The sequence below is a fragment of the Schistosoma haematobium genome, chromosome 1 (genome assembly GCF_000699445.3).
Source record: "Schistosoma haematobium chromosome 1, whole genome shotgun sequence".
Lineage (NCBI taxonomy): Eukaryota > Metazoa > Platyhelminthes > Trematoda > Strigeidida > Schistosomatidae > Schistosoma > Schistosoma haematobium.
The window spans coordinates 75814099-75836987 of NC_067196.1; the positions used below are offsets into that span (position 1 = coordinate 75814099).

General features: G+C 32.8%; 1 protein-coding gene across 1 annotated transcript in view; it reads left to right on the plus strand.

The window, feature by feature from the left end:
* KCNH8_2 (Potassium voltage-gated channel sub H member 8) overlaps positions 1-22889 on the plus strand; it is a gene marked incomplete at both ends in the record, with an annotated part of 180920 nt that overhangs the window by 70329 nt on the left and 87702 nt on the right. Inside the window, 3 exons of the mRNA XM_051218581.1 lie at positions 5148-5385; positions 10195-10502; positions 14613-14805. Coding sequence (XP_051075163.1) covers positions 5148-5385; positions 10195-10502; positions 14613-14805 — 739 coding nt within the window. The remainder of the gene's footprint in view (positions 1-5147; positions 5386-10194; positions 10503-14612; positions 14806-22889) is intronic.

Sequence of the window (22889 nt, forward strand, 5' to 3'; positions counted from 1 at the left end):
AGTTAGAAGTTATTCTATCTGACTGGTCACAATCACTTATCGTTCCAATATATAAGAGAGGGTTAAAATCATCCTGTGACAACCACAGAGGGATTAGTTTAACTAATATAGTATCTAAAATACTAGCCTCGATAATTATCAGACGCCTAACTAAGACTCGTGAACTGCGAACACGAGAGAACCAAGCTGGCTTCAGATCTGGTCGTGGCTGCATCGACTACATCTTCACCATTCGTCAGGTTCTAGAACACAGGCATACTTATCGGCGTCCGACAATGGTGGTCTTTCTTGACTTAAAAGCAGCATTTGACTCGGTAGACCGCGAGATTCTGTGGCAGTGTCTGTCATTGAAAGGCGAACCCCAGAAGTACATAAACCTTGTGAAGGCTCTTTACTCGAACACTAATAGTCGAGTCAGAGCTTATGGCGAACTGTCATCTACTTTTGCAACCTCAAGTGGTGTTCGTCAAGGCTGTCCACTTTCCCCATTTTTGTTTAACTCCATCATAGATCTACTGATGGAAATAACTTTCTCGTCGACTGAATTCTCGGGTATTGATCTCCTTCCAGGAGGTCCACTTTTCGACTTAGAATACGCAGATGACATAGTCCTGTTTGGTGAAGACGCTGACAAAATGCAGAGTCTTTTGGTAGCACTAAGCAACAATGCCAGAATGTTTGGAATGCGCTTCTCTCCCTCGAAATGCAAGCTGCTGCTTCAGGACTGGTCTGCGTCAACACCTGAACTAAGGATAGGGGGTGAAGTAGTTGAACGCGTTGACAACTTCACTTATCTTGGAAGTCTGATCAGCCCTAATGGGTTGGTATCGGACGAAATCTCAGCACGGATTCGAAAAGCTCGTTTGGCTTTTGCCAACTTACGTCACCTTTGGCGAAGGCGAGATATCCGTCTATCAATAAATGGATGAGTATACTGCGCGGCAGTCCGTTCTGTTTTACTTTACGGCAGCGAAACATGGCCTTTGAGAGTAGAAGACACTCGTACGCTATTAGTATTTGACCACAGATACCTTAGAAATATTGCTGGCGTCTGCTGGAATCACCGGGTAAGTAATGGTGAGGTTAAACGCAGGGTATTAGGGAATGATGGTTAATCAGTTGATGAGGTTGTGAATCTTCATCGACTGAGATGGTTGGGAAACGTGTTACGTATGCATGAATACCGATTACCACGACGTGCAATGCTAACCGGTGTTGGGGATGGTTGGAAGAAAGTTAGGGGCGGCCAAACCAAAACATGGCATCAGTGTTTGAAGTCACTGACTTGTGATGTGAGCCATGTTGGTAGATGCAGACTATTTAGTTGGGGTCCGCGTGACTATCGTAATCAATGGATGGAGACTCTGGGTGACATGGCTCATAATCGGTCACAATGGCGTCGGTGTATACACACTCTGTCTTCTCTTAAACCAAGAGATTAAAATTACATCATATCTTTCCTTCTACGAACTAATTATTTCGTCCTGTACTATATCCTTATTGCAATCTTTCTTTTATATATAACCACCTCTGAATTAGCTACTTTTATGAATCCGGTGTCAATGAGGTTTGGCAACTTGGACCGATGCATGCATGTGTTTACGTTGATTGTATGACCTATTCAGTATAAAGTGAAACGGAGAATAATGTACCTAGTTATACTCGATAATTTTGATGTTTGATTATATTTCCTTTGAAAAAGCTTGAAGCAGATTGCTGGGCGAAACGTTGGATTTACTTTAGATTCATTCGTTGAGATTTTACAAAAACATTATTCTTCTTTAGTGTCTCATTTCAACTCAGTGCCCAAATACTGTGAAGCTAGTCAGTCAAATTCAGACGAAAGTTCGTACATACGCATTTGTCTTTGTTGTAAAGATTCATTGTAAAAAAACAAACAAAGCAAACTAAGCAAATTACATGTACACACAAAATACTTGACAATGAGTAACAATCCACTAAACTGTACATGGAATTTACTATATTCTTCATAAATTAATAAATTAAAACAGTTTCTTCTAAATGTTTATTATTTATCATTTTTTCCATAAAATAACATGAAAATCTCAATTACGTACTTACTTACTCCTGTTACTCCTCGTGGAGGAGCATAGGCCGCCCACCAGCACTCTCTATCCCACCCCGTCCTAAGCAATCTTTCCAGCTCCTTCCAGTTGTTATTCATCCTTTTCATATCTGCTTCTATTTCCCGACGTAATGTGTTCTTTGGGATCATCTCAGCTAAGACTAAAAAACTGTTAGTGTTAGCTTACTATTGAATAAACATTATGTATTGTTTTAAATTTTGTACAATTAAAACAAGAGATTGTTTAATAACATAATCAAAATTCACTTGGTGTTCATTTTTTATTGAGGAAAAAACTTGCTGTTATGTACACAACATCTGTTAATTTGAAGTGGTATACCTATCCCTTAAATTACCAGGTTGAAAATGCATATTGTTTTGATGGAAAACACTAGATAAATGTATATTATCTTAGATGTTATGTTTTTAGAAAAAATTCAAATGATCTTTAGTTATATATTCAAAAAATTACCGAAATCAATATAAACAATTTCGATGGAGGAAAGATGGATGGTGGCTAGCACTGGAATCCAGGACATGCGTGTTGTCCTGTTTTGAACTTGTCAGCTGGATGTGCCTGTATGTTTACTCCGAGACTCCAGCCTAACACCGTTCGTTTCAAACGCCATCGCGATATCCACTTACCTACTGAGTCCTGATAGCCACATGCTTGTGCAATGGGATGAAGTTTAAATCCACTTGTATCGTGACATTGTTGTTTAAGATTGCATCTGATCAGTCACTTGTTAGCGTATGTGGATTTTGCCTTAAGTTACAAACTATTCACCATCCATCTTTGCTGATAATGATTGTGAATTAAAGCAATGTTGGGATATTCCGTACAGGATGCACATATACCAACAAGAAACTGATCATTTGCAGTCCTAAACAACAATGGGAAGTTACATGTAAACAACACCACGTGAATTTCGATGTAGAATAGATGTATTATAAATAATATAAAAAATTAACGACTTATTAAAAACAGTTTCTTTTATGTAATTGTCTTGTAGTTACCATTATTTTTATTATCAAAATGATGAACTTGTACTTTTTTATTAAAACTACTAATTACCAAGAATGAAATAATCTATTTGAATCCCAAATGAAGTCATGTTGCAAAGTGGAAATAGTCTTTTAATGGATATTACTAACAAGTACAACCACTACGTTAAATTTCATACACATAGGTCCCTTTATCATTTTGGAAAGAGCAACAACAAAGATTCTAGCAGAATAGCATGAATTCATTTTATTTCTTAGGTTCTCGTCAGCTGCTTACAACCTGTGATATTACATAATGGGTTTAAATTACTTACATGCGAGGGTTTGGTTGGAAGTTATATGGAAGACATAGCAGTATAGTATAGTAGGGGTGTCGATAAATTTAATAGACTGAATATTGTAAATTTACACCTTATGTAAAAGAACATTCTACAACATAGGTTGTAACAACAGTTCAAACGGCCAGAAGCAAGTGATTACATAATAAGTAAGCATTGATAGGAATAATGTGAGTAGAGTTCAGTTGATAAAATAAAATAATTAATTTGGAAGATAGTTGAAATAAAAACTCAGTGATGTAATAAACGCAAGAAAGAGTTTAAAGAAAAAGAAAAAGAAATTAAGGTGCAGCGAAGGGATATTTGTCACCAAGGCAAGGAGAAATTAATAACCTTCTCTTTTTGAACACATAAATCAGGTTTTTGGCGTCTGATAGCGTTCTAATAGATGATAGTTTCTTACTTACCTACGCCTGTTACTCCCAATGGAGCATAGGCCTCCGACCAGCACTCTCCAACCCACTCTGTCCTGGGCCTTCGTTTCCAATTCTGACCATTTTTTGTTCATTTTTCTCATGTCTGTCTCCATTTTTCGGCGTAATGTGTCCTTTAGTCTTCCTCTCCCCTCCTTTGACCTCGAGGATTCAAAGTGAGGGCTTGGGTAGTGACGCAGTTCGATGATTTCCTCAATGTATGTCCTATCCACTTCCAACGCTTCTTCCTAATTTCTTCCTCCGCTGGGATCTGGTTTGTTCCTTCCCACAGTAGGTTGTTGCTTATAGTGTCCGGCCAACGGATCCAAAGTATTTCGCCTAGACAACTGGCAATACACACTTTCATATTCCGGATGATGGCTTTCGTAGTTCTCCAAGTTTCCTCCCCATACAGTAGAACTGTGTTGACATTTGTATTGAAAATTCTGATGTTGGTGTTGGTTGACAGTTGCTTTGAGTTCCAGATGTCCTCCAATAGTAAATATGCTGCTCTTGCTTTACCGATCCGCGCTTTCACATCTGCATCAGACCCACCATGTTCATCAATGATCCTGCCCAAATATGTAATGGTTTTTACATCTTCCAAATCTTCTCCGTCGACTGTGACTGGATTGTTGCATGCTGTGTTGTATCGGAGAATCTTGCTTTCCCCTTTGTGTATATTGAGACTTACTGCTGCTTATGCTGATGCTAGACAGGTCGTTTTCTCCTTCATTTGTTTTTGCGTGTGCGATAGAAGGGCCAGATCATCTGCGAAGTCTAGATGGTCCAGCTGCATCCTAGATGTCCACTATATCCTGTGTTTCCCTTCGGATGTTGACGTCTTCATGATCCAGTCGATGACCAGGAGAAAGAGAAAGAGTGAGAGTAAGCAACCTTGCCTGACACCGGTCTTTATAATCTTATAATAGATTATAGTTAATTATTGAATATAATCTACATTATTTTAACAGATATACATACATTACTCGTGATACTGGTGGTTTTTCAAGATACCACACGTGTGTTAACCATATATGTTTACAACCCTTATCAGGAAAGTTATGTACATTCTATCTAAAGTATTAAATATTGAACAGAATCTGTAAAACTCATGGAATCCCCGTATTACACTTTGTTAATATCATGACCTGATAAGTCTACCATCTACAATATAAATTGCATTGAACCACTATATGATGTTGATATATGTATTCATGTGTAGTTTATCAATCAGTAATATAATGCAACACATATGTAAAACGTTTTTCTTTCCTTTCTTTTTTTTTCATTTTTTTTTCAAAGCAAATTAAAAATTTCAGCGTTAAAAATGTCCCAGAATATAAAATACAAAAATTAACGAAATCAAACTTTGTTCTTCTACATTATGGTCTTTTTCATATAATATGGGACTGGTTACTTTTGATATTAACATTCTACATAGCATTTATTGTACCATATAATGTAACATTTGAAAGCCATTCAACACATTCTGGTCGATGTAGAATTATTGATTTAATGGTAGAAATTTTTCTAATTGTTGGTAAGTTTGAAGAAAAAAATTTATGATGGATTGTCTACTTCTTCATATGATGTAATATATTATCCTACACATTACATTTGAAATTGTAGATATTTCTTTAAAGCAAACGTTTGAATGATGACTTACATAATATTAACTGAGAGTTAAAGATTTTCCTTATTCCAGATGGCAATCATAGAATAAACCCATTTACATATATATATATATATATATATATATATATATATATATATATATATATATATATATAGTGTAAGCTCTTTCCTACATGAATGTTAAACACTTATCAATGAATCTCTTAATTAGTTATTCCTCCTTTACGACATATCCGTAACATAGTTAATGCTTTTTCATTACTGTATGTATATTAGACTAAGAGTAAAAATTGTTTTATTATTACTTGTCAAGATTTGTATCTTCTCATTATTGATAATAACAACTTTAGTTTGCTAATCGCATTCCAGGTGTCATTCAGGGGATCCATATATACTGTATGTGACTAAAACTCAATGAGATATTTAAATAATTTCTAGGATTGAAATAAAAGAACTGTGTTTTACTCTATTTTAGATACATATAAACCCAACTGCTAATTTCGAAACAATAAAAAAACGTGTCTTACATTCCATAACAATCCATCATTTAAATATTTATTCTGTCTATTTGTTTAATATCACGAATACGTTTATAGTTGAGACATTCCAACATACAGTTTAGCTTTAAAACGTAATTACAATTGTTAATTCCTCTCTCATGTATTGATTTTCATGGAAATGGGATTATGTTAAATGTGTTTTTTTTTACTTTGTTAACCGTCATGTAAGTTGTGTAAATAACATGTTGGTCTCTTGATGTATTCGATTTGATGTAATTCGAAAAAAAGAAACAAGCTAAGTGATAAAATGTTTCTTTTCAATTATTTCTTCATCAGGGCTCTATACTAATATATATGTATTACAAATGCGTAGCAAGTCGATATTAATTAGATGGTGTTGAGTCAATGTAATCATATAATAATCACTTATTTATACAACGTTTGAAAAATTAAAAGTAGGATGAAATTTTATAATCAATAGATGATTATAAGTGGTTACATAAGAGTAGGAGTTGGAATCGATATTGGATGTAAATATAAACCATGAATCGATCAATGTTAGACAACCATTGAAAACCTGTAAGCACTGAACAGCCGTTTCATCTTAGTACGGAAGACCTCAGCAATGCACATCAACGATCCTACAAGTAAAACCCTAAAGGTTTTAAAACATGTAATATTGTCAGAGTACAATTTTGTTTAGTAAACATGGGTTACGTTATTTTAGTCGTATTCCTATGGCTTCTGATATGGGTAGGAGTCCGATTTCTGAAATATAAAGTAAATTTGATGAGATATTGTAAATAACTTTAAATGGTGACGTTATACCTATGGAATGACCAGTATTGATTAGATGAACCCATATAAAGATTCTTATTTAAATTTTACATTTACATTGTGCACCGTCAGGAGTACTTGATAAAATACCAAAAAAAAACTATGAAACTAGTGACCATAGTACTTATTTAATTCGATGCCACAATTGTGATTACAGTAAGAAGTTCTCAGCTCAAAATATGCAATACATTTCTAAAAATCCAAATCCAAACTTCATAAACGGTGGTTAATTACCATTAATATTTATCTGTAAATGTTTATGATCAGTTTTATCTTCTGTTATCACTTTTCATTGATCAATACATTTCATGCATGAATTTATGGGATTTAACTCGAGTTTCTCTAAAGGACCAAAAGAGAAGAGATGTATAACAGTTTACTTTGTACTATTTATAGTTGTGTTGGTTTTATTTCAGTTATTTATTTACTCTGAAAAAGTGGCTTACATTAAGTCACGAAACGTCAGAAATATAATTTTCTAATCCTTGGGATATAACAAAAAATATATTTATTATAGCACTGATAGTTATGATTTATCTTCGATCTTTAATAGGATTCATTGAACAAGTATGTGTATATGTTGTTGACTTTGAACAATATATCTTATTCTAATAAGTACTGATCATAATATATAAATGTACTAAAAATCATAATCCCATAACTGAAAGATAAACACCAGTTACTCTGTATTTACTGTATTGAAATAAGTACACCTCAGCAACCATGTACAACTTTATTCATTTGGTATTGATGGTTGATGTAACCAACTAGCTCTTTTTTTACGCTAAATCAGTAGATTAAGCTTTAAATTTGTATTTTGGTCCTGGCAAAATTAATTTTAGTTACCGTAACATGAGTTCTCTTTATTATTCGCAAAAATATGATGGAAATATAGTTTTCAGTGTCCAAGCTTTTATTTAGTAACCATGTAATTATGAGCTTTCAAGCGCTAAAATATTCTTTCGTCAGTTAATCACTTTCAGTCTTCACAATTTAACGAGATTTTAAGGTATTATATATATAGAGCTAATATATAAATTAGCCGATTATAGGTTGGTTATTTTATTGCTTGTTTACTTCATGAATCAACTAAATTTCACGATCTATAGAATCCCAATAAAGTCTCAAAATATATCAATTTACACAAGAGGATAAATACTTGTCTTCCATATAAGCAAACAATAATTTGTGCCAAATTATGGTCGTTAATTTCGAATCATAAAATTTCTTTGTTTCCCTGTGAGTTTTTTGTAATGGCATATAACAGAAGTAAAAATTTGGAAAGAAAAATCACTATGAAATGAAATATATTCAAAATAAATTGATATACATTTAGTGAACGAAAACTCAGGTGGGGGGAACCAATTTTATTATTTTAGGTATAGTCGAACAGTAGCTTTGTTAAATATAAAAATCATACATTGAATAGATCATTTACATGTCTTCCTTCGGTTGTCCTTTACATACTTCATCATTCCTCCTATCCTGTTGTTATTCGGATTGCTCTTCGTTTGGTTTCGTCTTATTTTTGTTTCACTCTGTTTCTGGTAAGCATTCTACTTCCGTTTCTTGCTACCTACTACTTTTACCTGTCCACATACTACATGCCTATGTTTATTATCTGTTAATACAATGAGCTGAAGTTTATTGCAATTCAAGTCTTTACTTTGTATGCATATAGATGGAAGCTAGCTTAAAGTGATTTACAGAGAATCTTTTATTGTGATGAATAGTAAGGACCATGACACGTGTTATATAAAAATCTTGATCATTCAAAACTTACATCTTTCACACCAATGTTAGATGAATGCTAATGACGTTGGCTGATGCTTTTCATTTTTCTTTTTCACTTACACCTGTCATCTCTCAAAGAGGAGCAAAAGCTGCACACTAGAATTCTCCATTGAACTCATCGTCAATCCTTTCCAGTTGTTTGTTGTTTGCTTCTAACTACCGACATATTGAGTTAGTTGGTCCTCCTCTTTTCTTTTTCTCTTCAGGATTCCAAGTTAGCGATTGCCTCTTCTTCATGAATACTCGGAAATGAGCTGTAGTTATTTCTAACTCAGTGGTTTGACATTATCATAACTTTTGAAGGATCTGTGTTTGCATAAGAATATCCTCCCATTACTTCTTGGTTGAAGTCATATCTAATAACCACGAATGCTGCCCTGTAACACCTAATGATTATTAAAAAGCGTCAAAATTTCTTATCCTTAGGCCATCTCAGAATATCTAATAATGTATATAAATGTTTTACAGTTTCATTAACTATATTTGACTATGTTGATTAAATGTCAGTCAACAGAAATTACTCAGTAACAGCTTCTATTTCGATAGTAAAACACCCTATATCAAATACCACAGCTAGTAAAAACATTTGATCGCTCATAATTTTCAAAGCAAAATACAAAAATTTGAAACCTAGATATAAAAAAAGAAACCTTTACTGATAATGCCTTTGAATGTGAAGCTGAATGAAACAGGATCGATTACAAGTACACTTCATTAATCACTATCAAAATAATATGAAACTTAAATTCATGATTTCTTGTCAACTACTTTTAACTTTCATTGAACATCTCAATAGTTTGTAATTAATGTTGATTCTGTTAGATTAATTTCTTCATTAACAACTTAGTCAGTCAGTTACAACGTAGGACCAGGCACATATACATCGGTTCAAGTTGCCACACCTTATTAGCACAACAAGACGAATACCAAATTTATTGAAGTATTTACTTCAAAAGTAGTAATATGTAAAAGAAGGGTTTCATACATGAATATGATACAGGAAGAAAGAATTAGTTAATAGAAAGAAAGATATAAAACAGTTATAATCTCTTAGTTTAAGGGAAGACAGACAGTGTATACACCGACGCCATTGTGATCGATTCTCAGCCATGTCACACAGAATCTCTAACCATTGGTTACGATAGTCACGCGGACCCCAACTATATAGTCTGCATCTACCAACATGGCTCACATCACAAGTTAGTGACTTCAAGCATTGATGCCATGTTTTGGTTTGGCCGCCCCTAATCTTCTTCCAATCATCTCGAACATCGGTTAGCATTGCACGTCGTGGTAATCGGTATTCATGCATACGTAACACGTTTCCCAACCATCTCAGTCGATGAAGATTTATAACCTCATCAACTGATTAACCATCATTCTCTAATACCCTGCGTCTAACCTCACTATTACTTACCCGGTGATCCCAGCAGACGCCAGCAATATGTCTAAGACATCTGTGATATATGTGATCAACTCTAAGAATGATTTAACATAAATAACATGATTTATTACCTTAAAGATCATATATTAAAATCTTCATAATTTAATAATTTCTTTTTTCTATTTTATTTTATTCTTAGATGTTATATTAAATTTTCATACAACATATGTGAATAAAAATGGTCAAATTATAAATGATCGTCATTTAATTGCTAAACATTATGCTAAAGGATGGTTAATATTAGATTTATTAGCTGCTTTACCAGTTGATTTTATATTAATTATTTGTCAAATTACATCCATTATTAATTTAAATGATGTGAATATGAATACGAATTTAATTGATAAATTAAATTATGTAAATGTTTCAATAAATGAAACAAATGGACCACATTTATATTATAATGATAATAAACATGATATAAGACCTATAGTGAATTTTAATTTGGTAAGAATAATAATTGTGTATTGATTATTATTATTTTTTTTATTTTTTTCAATTCCAGTTTCATATTTCCATGTTTACAAGGTAATAAGAAGAGAATTAATGTAAAAATTCAAAACAGAATGTCACTGATTGAAATCATGAGTCAATTAAAGCAGTGCTTCCAGGTTTTCCATGGTGGTCTAGCATCAATTGACTCATGATTTAAACTACTGAACTCACTAAATCTCCACAAAACCCATTCTGATAATAATCATCTGCTCACTAGTGACTAACTTCAAGAGATACTTCTGGAGTTCTAGTGAGAAGTCGTTGCCAGTGGAGTTCAACCAGGTCTGTTGTGAGATATCAACTCACTGGAGACAATGGTTAACGGTGGTGTAACTTCGTAGATTGGTTAAAGTTAAACATTAACACCGTTGGATGATAGCCGGCTAAGTGGTCTAGTTGGTTAAGCGCCTGGTGCGAGACTGATTGGCTCTGTGTTCGAATCTCGCGCTGTGCAGGATCGTGGATGTGCACTGCTGAGGAGTCCCATACTAAGACGAAACGGCCATCCAGTGCTTCCAGGTTTTTCATGGTGATCTAGTTTCAATTAACTCATGATTTTAATCAGTGAAATTTCTAAAATCTACACGAATCCCCTTCTCAAAACAGAATGATCTACTTTCTGTGAATCATCGTAAACATTCTCTCTCTCTATAAATATAACATTTTATTCGTGTTCAGATTAAAAATTAGACTATGATAATCAAATAATCTCTGAGGTTTTATTATTCAATCAGTTGTGGATACTATAGTAATTTCAATAGTTGAGATCTTGAGTCAGTTGAAACTAGACCATTGTGAGACTCCTCAACAGTGTGAATTCACGATCTCTAGCTTCAATTGTCTCGTGATCTTAACTATTAAAATTACTATATTAATTAACATATGCTCACTAGTGACTGGCCTTAAGAGGTGTTTCCTGGAGTTGTAGTGAGAAGCAGTGACCAACGGAGTTCAAATGGGTCATTTGTGAGATAGTAACTCATTGAAGACAATGGTGTATGTGTCACACAATTTCGTGGATTAGTTGAAGTTAGATATTCGCACCGTTGTATGCCAGCTCAGTGATCTAGATGTTAAGCGTTTGAGCGCGAGACAGATAGGTCCTGTGTTCGGATCTCGCGAGGCGGGATCGTGGATGTGCACTGCTAAGGAGTCTCACAATAGGACGAAACGCCTGTCCAGTGCTTCCAGGTTTTCCATTGTGGTCTAGCTTTTATTGACTCACAATCTCAATTATTGAAATTCTACTCTCTATAAAATCACATAATTTTGAGTTAAAATAATAAAATATTTGATCTAGTTTAAATAATATTTCATTAATGTAAAATCTTTCTAACGTTTCTGACTGATAACCTCAACTAAATGATGAAATATATACATAATTAATTATATTCTAATTATCTACAACTTAACTATTCGATTGACAAGCTTAATGAGAAGGAAAAGTGAATGAAAGTAAATTTTGACAGTGAAAACATAATGTAGATATTTCTATAAAAATTGCCACAGTAATAGATAAATTTTTAAATTCAAGACTAATTAACAAATAACTTATAGACCAGGAAAATATTTGAATGCCGCCTTCATATGCTTAATCGATTCTATGGTCTGTCTACATTTCTTACGCACCATTATTTATGGACAAAATTCTCAGTTTAGACCATAAGTATTACTTAGTGACGCACATGTATCTGACAAATTCCGGACGTTTAGTTTGAAATTATTGTAGTTTTTTCTACGTTTTCTACTTTTAATTATATGCGAGCCAAAAAGATTGTGTTCATTGCAATGACCATCTGTATTGTTTGCTGCCTATTTTCAAATGATTGTTTTGACTTTATAGTTGACAGTTACTAAAAGTAGATTCATTCTCATGCTGATTGAGGATATAAGTTGTATCTCAATATAAAGATTGGATGTAACCCAAGGAAATATTAACAAAACTTTTTAAACGTCACAATTCTTTGTAATTATATAATACCGTGTACACTTTTATATTTGCTTATTTCATTTTCTGCACTTGAAACGAAAAGATCTCGTGCACTAACCTAAATTCTTTCACGAAGTGTGCTTCCAGTTGTCATAGTTTAGGTGTCGTTATGCATTAACTGTCAATCTTTGTAGTCACATTATGTAAGAATTGTCTTCATCGCTCACGCTTTTAAAACGTACTCGTTGTAACAAAGTTTACCTGAATAAATTTAAAACTAGACAATTTCTAATTTCATCAGTGTTTTCTTAAGAATTATTCAGTGAAACACCAGTAATGTAGAGTAGAACGTCATTTCACATGGTAACAGTTGACATCAACATAAAAAACATTATACACTCAATAAAATTGTCATTTACACTATTTTGATTATATCACATTGATTATTAGTAACATTAAACTCTCCTGGAAAATCGTTTTTATTTAATAATCAAAACTCCGAAATTTTTAGTTCTAGGCAATTTTCAGATACTCAGTTCTAATTTTTTACTCATATTGTGGTGAACGAGAACATCAATGGGGATAACGCAATACATTTGAATACAGAATTACAGAACATTTTAGTAAAATCTGAGAACCATACAGTAAATGCTACATTCGCTAAATGTCACTCGATTGTCTCAGACTTGATTATTTCTTCGTTTTCACACCAATTATCCTCTGTTCTCATTCTCTTTTCTTCAATTTTCTTTATCTTCCGTCTCTAGGCATTTCACTTCCGATTGGTGGTACATAATACTTATATCTGTCAACATCAGTAGTACATACCACAATATCTTTAAACTTCGCTGATCATTTGAATTTGTTTAAATGTAACAGTGATATGCAGTAAAAATGACTAAGTTCTAGAAATGTTTTTATTGTTACTTCATGTTAAATAAAAATAAAAAATGAATAAGTTAAGGAAAAGATTCCTTGAAAATTGTATCCTTTCTCATAAATGAACTAGTCGATTTTTGCCTTTGAAATTTTTATCTCAATGCACTAAAGGGCATACTTCAGAACTATCCACATATAAAACTAATTGATTGCTGAACAATACCAAACCCAAATTATCTGGTACACTATACTGACCAAATTATATTATACAGCCATGATGCGATATTCAACTTAATTGACTACGCATAATTATGTATTATGTAGATGTTAGGTAGTAGGAAGAAGTTTTCATTGAACCATAAACCTAGTTTTCGTACTAAAATGTACAACAACGTGTATCTGTAATATTGAGAAATCAGGTTGTAATTCGTTAAATTGAGTATAAATAAGACTAAGGATTACAAATCGCAACACTGGTAACTACTCTGAGACAGATATTGTAAACATTGTTATCTTAAAAAGCATCACGCATTGTTCAGTGCTAAAATCTCTGAGTGTAAGTATTGGTGTAGTGGACTTGAATCTCAAGGTGAGCATCCTAAAAATGTTTGCCAGTGATTGATAACTTGGAAAATAATCACAGTTGAGTTCTTTTTGTCAACTACTTCTGGCTAACTGATATCGTGATCTTTTTACACCGCTATACTCTTTCATAAAACACTGGTAATAAATGTTTAAGTGTTGGTTGAATAAAATGCGAATATTTAAATCTGCCTAATTTCCCTAATGTTTCCAAGATTTATAACAAGAAATTCGACATAGCTCAGTTCAAAATCACACACTTTCATTCCAACTATCTTAAAGTAAACTCCTCAACTTGAAACGTTTTTATTCACTAACACTACTGGTCACATTGGCTTCTTTTAATTGATGATCAAATTAACTGAGTTACTATCTATTTTACAACACAACAAAATAAATCCTCCATAGATGAATTTCACCAGACATATCTACCTTCAACAGGATCAGATAAAAACTAGATTGAAACAAACATCACTAGTGGTCATCAAGCTTTTGATATTCACATAAATAACTTCAAATACCATGATGCATATTACCTTTTATTTGGTGTACATTCATCACTTAAATTAATACGTACAGTAGTTTTTAGGTTTCATATCTACAATTAACAATTTGATTATTTAAAAATAACTACTTTTTTGTTATTTTCATCTTTATAAATCTATTTATAGATATCATTGTTACAAATGATGAAACTTGCAAGGTTATTACGTTTAGCTCGTCTTATACAGAAAATAATTAGATTATCTCAGTACAGTGTAATTGTATTAGGATTACTTATGTTTAGTTTTGCATTAGTAGCACATTGGTGTGCTTGTATTTGGTATGTCATTGGTTTGTACGAAATTGATGGTTCAGATATTGGTAAGTTGTAATTTAACTAATCTACATTGATTAAGTTTTATATTTTGTATTTAGTATTATTATTCATATAAAAAGTAAATATAAAATAGGATAACTACTGTATTTATTGGTATCAGATTGTTAGATGATCAGTTTATGGAAATATTTCATTTTTGCAGGGAAGATATGAAGCTGATAATTACATGGTGCGTGACATAAAAGATACCGAACTTCAGGTGAAGTTCTGTTCTCTACGCTGAATGGTTTGCTCGTGGAGCTTTCATTGTATTTTAGAATACCATAATTAGCACAAACTATGATTGTCTAGGTAGACAATAACAGATCAAAAGCTAATAATAACCAATCAAGATTGAGGTCGATAGGATAAGCTGTAAATCGAATAAGGAGAAATTATAATTCTTAGATTCTACCTGAAGCTTGTGCGGATTATGTTGTTAAAATAACAATGAAAGCTCCACGACCAAATCATCAAACTTGCAAAACAAATCTTCACCTAAATTGTCAACCCGAGATATGAATTTTCTCCACCATCTCAATACCGAACTTAATGCCATTCCACAGGAGTATAATAACAAACAGTGTTACGAATCGTTCATATTAATATTGAAGATAACTTCAGGTTATCAGTTCGGTCATCACATTCAAAAGTTAGATAGATACGAGTCAATGACTCAACGGGAACATCGAAAACAGCTATTCGAATGATTTTATCTGAACAACATTATGTCCAATGTAGTTTCGGTTGCTATATCAAGACCGCTTAGCTTACTCTAGGCTCTGGACAGATCAATTTGTTCATTCTTTTGGAATCACATGCTTGTAACTTATTTTTGTTCGACTATAAATATTTATTCGTGCTTAGTTAAATCGAGTTGGCTCACACGCCTTCTCCATTGCGCATCATTTTGTTTTGCTTAGCTTTCCGATCAACGATTGTGCGAAATATATGTATTCAAAAATCCATTCTCGTATTTGACTTATTTAAACGCGTTATTCACCAACGCGATTTAAGTCGATGGTAATATACGAGGAATGACGACATGTATAATCCAATAACAATCAACATACGATCAAATTGAAGTCAGATATTCAGGTCCACTAAGCCAACATACTATATTGAATGAGCATCAAAGTACTTATCAACGTTCAATACTATTCTATTCTTAGTGATGAAAATGTCAGATGATAGTCTATGAGATCATAATCTTTTTTAATACATTTAAATAATTGGTACTGACAACACTCTTCCTCTCCTGCATAATTTCTACCGTTTTTTCTAAATAAATTATAATTGCGACACAAGATATTAAACAACTAATAACGAGTCGTAATTAATATTTTTGATAAATTATTTAGGTCTATGATATTTTATTTATATAGTTACTTAGATTCATGTGCTTCCTAAAAAAAATTTGGTTAATATTTCATCTGGGAAAATTAGTAGCTTGTCAAAGGCTTAGAAAAATAGAGTGAGGCATACAAATAATTCATGTCATAAGTGAAGACTTAATTTCGATTCACTGGTTACAATCGACACGTAAACGATCAATAACTGCCAATCGCTTTATTACACTGGGATGAAATATCTTATGACTGACTGGTAGCTTCATAAGTAAACTAATACTTGTTTGACATTTGCCTATTCGGTAACTAAAAAAGCAACTAGTTTATTTCTTTTCTAAAGAAGTAAAAAAGGCATTTTCATGCAGTCAATGACAAAATGAACATAAAAAAAGATATTAGATTTAAATATTTTGTATCTTCTTATTTTGGATTGAATATAACAGTCTACGTTTAGATTTGACCGAAATGTCTGAATGGCTTCATAATACCATTGGTTACATGCTTACATTATGTGTGTGACAGTGTCTATTAGTTATGTCCATGCAGTTCAGTTTGTTCTGCTTTACGTTTTTTTAGTGAGATTTATCCGCAAGTCAGTAGATTTTGCACCCGCTGGAGTTACGGTGCAACACAGTTCGTAAAACTTAATAGAAGGAAATAAGTATCTTGTATTTCTTTATGAAATACTAACAAATAAATAATTTTAGTGTGCGACTAGTAGTAGTCGTATGAGGATATCCAAATGCAGAGCGGAGCAAATAAACGGCAATACATCAAGATATCTAGCTAAAGGTTTTAAATTTTCTAGAAAATGAAGTGAAAATGAATAGTATGTTCATCAAAGTTCTGATATTTGAAATAACAGATAACAAGGTCAACATCCTGTGGAAATTAAAATTTAATTTCTACTCCCTTGTAGACAATCTTTAAGGTACTGCATGTGTCATTTGATAACTGACTGCTACCTTAATTTTATTTAACATACGTGTGTGTCAGTCGGAATCACTGCAAACCTGAATAACCTGTTTTGGGTTAAGACATGAAGCTAACCTCCTACGTCGATAACTAGTTTTATGCGAAATTAACGTTGCATAGTTTTTCTTTCAGCATAATAGCAAACAAATTTGGCTTGTAAGTTGACTGGTCAATAACATATTAGACGTTCTTTTAAAAGTTAATATTTTTATTACGAAGAGAAATCCAAATGGTGTCAGGATGGAGTTTGAGGAAAAATTTTAACAGTAAATTTAAATGAAAAAATTATATTTACTTGGTTTCGTCAAATTTAAATTATCAGTAAGGAGTTGTGGAGATCGTTGACACCATTGGACGCTGGATAAGTGGTGTAGAGGCTAAGTGGATCCAAATCTCTTGTACGGGATCGCGAGTGTGCACTGCTGAAGAGTCCCATGCTAGGACGAAACGACGGTCCAGTGGTCTGACATTGTTTGGTTCATGATCTCAATTAAAGATTAGATTAGTATAAAGATTTCTCCATTTCGTTACGTAAAACATTGAACAGAATACAAAATCCTTTTCAGGGTATAAGAAATTTCGCAAAACAGAAAATAAATGACTTAAGTCAGTTTATGTATATATCTGACATTTTATTCAGTCATTATTGTTTTGATACAAAGTTCAGCATAACCATTAGCGTTATCTGATTTTGCCTAAATAACAACTGTTAGCGATTTCATTTAGAAGTAAAACAGAAAATAATTAGTATCTTCTACTGATACCATTGTGTTGATTGTTTTGGGTTCATCAGTCTATTTTGTGTCTCTTTAAGCAAAATCAATAAAGACTGAAAAACGAACGTTTGAGGATATTCAATATTCCACTTAATAAAATAAAACTTGAGAGAAAGTAGTGAATCTATTTAACGAACAACTTTTGGTATTAGAATAGATTCCTGGATGAGAGATTAAAAATGTACACTGCTGAAAAGTCCCGTACTCGAAAAAAAAACAACCGCCTTTTGGAATATTAATCCTGATTCCTGTGCTCCGCGTCAGTAGTATAATGTTTGGCTTTTGAAATACCTAGGTCAACGATCTCATTGTCATGAGAGATTTTTTAAACTAACTAAATAAATACTTGGAAAATATCGGAAAATGTTGTTACGTAGCTCCATTTTATCGCGTTCGGTTGATATTAGCAATCTGGAAGCCAATATTTGGTCATTTTGAGTGATCCGTCGTATTCCTTCGCCGTTTTACAAAAAGTGTCCAACCTTATCTTCCTTACTCATAAAAAGTTATTGAAATTCAAATCTATAATCCTAACCATTCCTCTGTTTACCAAGACTTAAAAAACGATCTGGAAATTTTTTACCCCTCGTTTGCGCAATTTTCTCTACCTCTTTCTTGTATAAACTTTTTAGTAATCGGTCAATTGAAAACTTCGTAATACGCAATTTGGATAAAATTTGTTGATTTTTTAAATTGTCTAATTCACTCACCCACTTCCTATTTCGACACACTGATTCGGGCCTTTATTATTCTTATCATAACTACTAATATATCATCACAGTTCGTAACTTTTATATATGATTAGTTGTCTTGTCTATTTCATTGTTGTTTTTGATACATAAAATGTCTTGATTATTTAAACATTGTCTCAAACATCCATATAAACATTACTGTATCGTAGACTAAACCCTGAATGAATACCGATTGGTTGATCTATTCAAATTAAGGATAGTTATTAATTAAACGGAATTGGCTAAATTGTCGTTTTTAACATAGCTCACTGGAAGTCTGTACACTGAAGTGTTGTCGCAACTTTGAACGATTGACCATTCATATGTTACTGTATCACAAATGAAATAAAAAACATTTATGTATTCATAAGGTATTAAAATATACCAAATGGTTAATAATGAACACTAAATGTTATTTTATACATGACTAATATGTAACAAATAAATAAACAGTTGACTTTCATATTTAAACCAAAAAGTTGTCAAATAGATCCTTTACATTATTAAAAATGTTTTTTTTTTAATTTTCGTAAAGTAGTTTGCTAATAAAACTATTGTTTTTATTGAAATTATGTAGTGAACAATGATAGACCATTGTGGAATATCTGGAAGCTTTAAAAGACCGTTTCTTCTTAGCACATGACTCTTCAGCAATGAGCATCAACTATCCTGCATATAAAAATCGAACTCAGGAACTTCGGTTTCACACGCGAACGCTTAACCTACAGACCACTGAGTTAACCTATGTTCAACTTGTATCAACACACAACCACATAGTGATAATTATTATGTCCTTACTAATGACTAGCTTCGAAATGGAATTCTCGGAGTTCTAGTGAGAAGGCCAAGCCAGTGGAGTTCAACCGTGTCGAATGTGATGCAAATAACAACCAAGTACAAAGGAAGATGGTTGGGCGATATCGTTGTTTGATTGAAGTTAAACAATAATACCGTTGGATGACGATTCAGTGGTCCAGAGGTTAAGTGTTGGAATTTCACATTCAGAATCTTTGACGCACATTGTTGAGGAGTCCCTTGCTAGGACGAAACGGCCATCCAGTGCTTCCAGGTCGTGGGTGGTGGTCTAACATTGATCGACTCATGATTTTATTTAAACTCAGCATTCTCCACAATCCTATACTGATAACAGAACTATTATTAATAAGATGTGATGAAAGGAATATTTTATTATTTATTTTTAATGATTTGAAAAATGTTTCAAGAAATGAATTCACTCTGTCAAACACTTGGCAACATGAATGACATTTTGAAGATTTTATATTTTCTTTTCTTTATAAATCTTTCTTTTTGTTTGCTGAAAGTTAAGTAGTAAAATATTATGTCACAAGTTTCTGTTGCTAAGCAAATGAACAAAGGATAGATATATCTCATCAGTTAAATTACATAATTAAAGGGATTAAGAAATTTTAAAACAAATATTTCCTCTTAAGATACAAAATACAAAACTATTACCGTAGTGAAGGAGAACGCAGGTGAGGACAACCGAATTGTATTTAACACAAAATTACGGAGTTACTTGGTAAAATAGAAAAACCATACTATAATACTTAATTTGCAAAATGTTCAATAATTGTCTCGAACTCCATTGTTCTTGCATTTCCATACTAACTGCTTTCTATTCCCACTCTTCCTTTCTTGATCTTTCCCATCTTCTACCGCCAGACATTACATTTCTGACTCAAGTCACATACTGCTTATGTCAATATAAGTAGCACGCACCACATTACTACCACTAAGAAAATGAATTGTTAGGGTTTGTAAATTTTGAAATCGCTTGTATGTAATTTATTTCTTTTCATTATGAATGGCTGAATCATGATGAAAACTTATTCTAAAAAGGAATATTCTTTGACATTATATCTGTATTTTGATATAATGGAAATTTGGCAAGACTATAATTTATGGACAGACCAACCACGTATAAAATAACAGGTCTCGGATTTTGGCGTGAAATTCACTCATCCAATTGGATAAGTAGAGTTTTGGCATTATAGCTGATGTCATTTCGTGATGAAAAACCTATACCTAATTTCTAACCTTAATTATTAACTGTTAATCATAATTCTAATTCCTCATACAAGTTTGTAATCCTCATTCGGTCCTAGTTGTTATGTGGTCAATCTCAAAGTCAGTCTAGCGTCGCTCAAAGGCCGTTCATAAACTAGTCTCACCAGAAATTTTAGGATAACATACTATATATCATTATTCACAAGAATTTATGTCACCCCTTGCAAATATTCAGAACTGAAATCGTCAATATTGGCATATGGTTTGTTTGAGCTAATGACTGCGTTTTTCGTTTTATGCTTCTAAGTTTGCTATTCTTGATCACATCAATTTAATTTATCTTTAGCTAAAAGTTTCTTAATAGATTAGAAATCGAAAACCCCTTTCTTAGTAAAAACATACTATAGACAGTGTGACATCATGGTAATTAACATGTATTTAACAAAGAATTTGAATAAAAGTTTGGAAGGCAACAAAAAGCTCTTGTTGAATGTGAAACGAATGAATAAGAAGGTTGTCGATTATAGCTGAGGCAACCATATACTCTTTCATGATCTTTTTACGGAGATCTGAGGAAGTGTGGAAACTAAACGGTCATTACACTACTATCGGTATCAAGAAGAGTTTTCAACAGAGTTTTGTTGAACTGAATGAAAAATTCAGTAGACACACAAATTTGAGATCAATCGGTCGGATCCTGTAAGGACCAGTCGAGTACTAACCAAATCGCGACACTACGGATTATCGTTGAACAAACAATTCAATGAAATAAATCACTCTGCATCAACTTCCTTGATTATAATAAAGCGCTTGTTAGTGTGGACAAGAAAACATTTTGGAACTTTCTCCGACACTATGGTGTGCCAGTAAAGATTGTGAAAATCATACGAAGGACTACACTGCAAAGTCGTATATCGAGAACAGCTAACAGATGAATTACAAGTGAGAACCGGAGTCAGTCAAAACTGCTTCCTCTTTCTTCTGGTGGTTGACTGGAGGATTATGAAGACATTCACATCTGGGGGGAAGCACAGAATACAGTGGAAAGCATGGAATCAACTAAACGATTTGGACTTTCCAGATGACCTAGCTCTTCTATCTCATACACACAAACAAATGCAGATATAGACAACTAGTGTAGCAACTGCATCTGTATCAGTAGGTCTCGATATGTACAAAAAAGATCCTCAAATTCAATACGGAGAAATGATTTACCACATTGCGTAATTAGTTAGTGAACATTATTACGCAACAAAACTTTTAAAAAGCACATACTAAAAAACAAAACAGATCCCATTTTGCATTAAAGCTAAACTAACAAACGTGGCTTCACTTATAACAATAATTTGGTTTCTGAATTCATCTTTATTTTCAACAGATCACTGTTACCATACCTAAAATAAATTTGTTTACAATAACAATGTCTAATTTCATCAAACGAATAGGTTAGACAGAAAAAAAGCACTGTACATTTTTTTTATATGAGAACTGGTATTTTAGTCTTGCTTAACATTTATGCTTTAGGTTATTCCAATTTTATTCACTTGCACTAACTGAAATAAAATTCCCTAAATCTAATTAGGTAGTATTCTCTCATTTTTATGTCATACGTTTACACCGGATTCATTTGTGGGCAAAGTGTTACCAAACTTTCTTGACCCACATTTAAATGAGTTTTTAGGATAAATCATATTCATAGAAGTTTAGAAGATTTCTGATCCTACTGATAAAACTCAGTAGCTAGGAATTAATGTTGAATGAAATACCTAAGTAAGCGTTGAAAGTGGTGACAATGTCCCAATCTAAAGCACATGTTTTTAAATGTACTAACAGGATTATTTATCTACTTGCTAAGCAAGAAATTTAAAAGTGATTTACTTCATGTTATAACATGAATGAATTCAATATGGTTTGTCCAAATAAAAAAAATATTATAATGTCTAGTCAACTGACTTGAAAAATTTGTCGGTATTCAAACACGCACTACAGTGTATTTAACTAAAATTCGTGTTCCAATTAATAAAGTCTGAATATAACTGAAAATTAACTAACTCATTGTAGTTAAGTCAGGCAATGAAACTATCATTAACATTGATGGAGAAGATTTGTAGCTCAGGTGGGTGATTTTGATAGAGTTTTGTTGTCTGAGCTCAGACAACAAAACTCTATCAATATCATTACCAATAACAAAACTTTTTTTACGAAAAATTCACTGTCTGTAATCATGTTC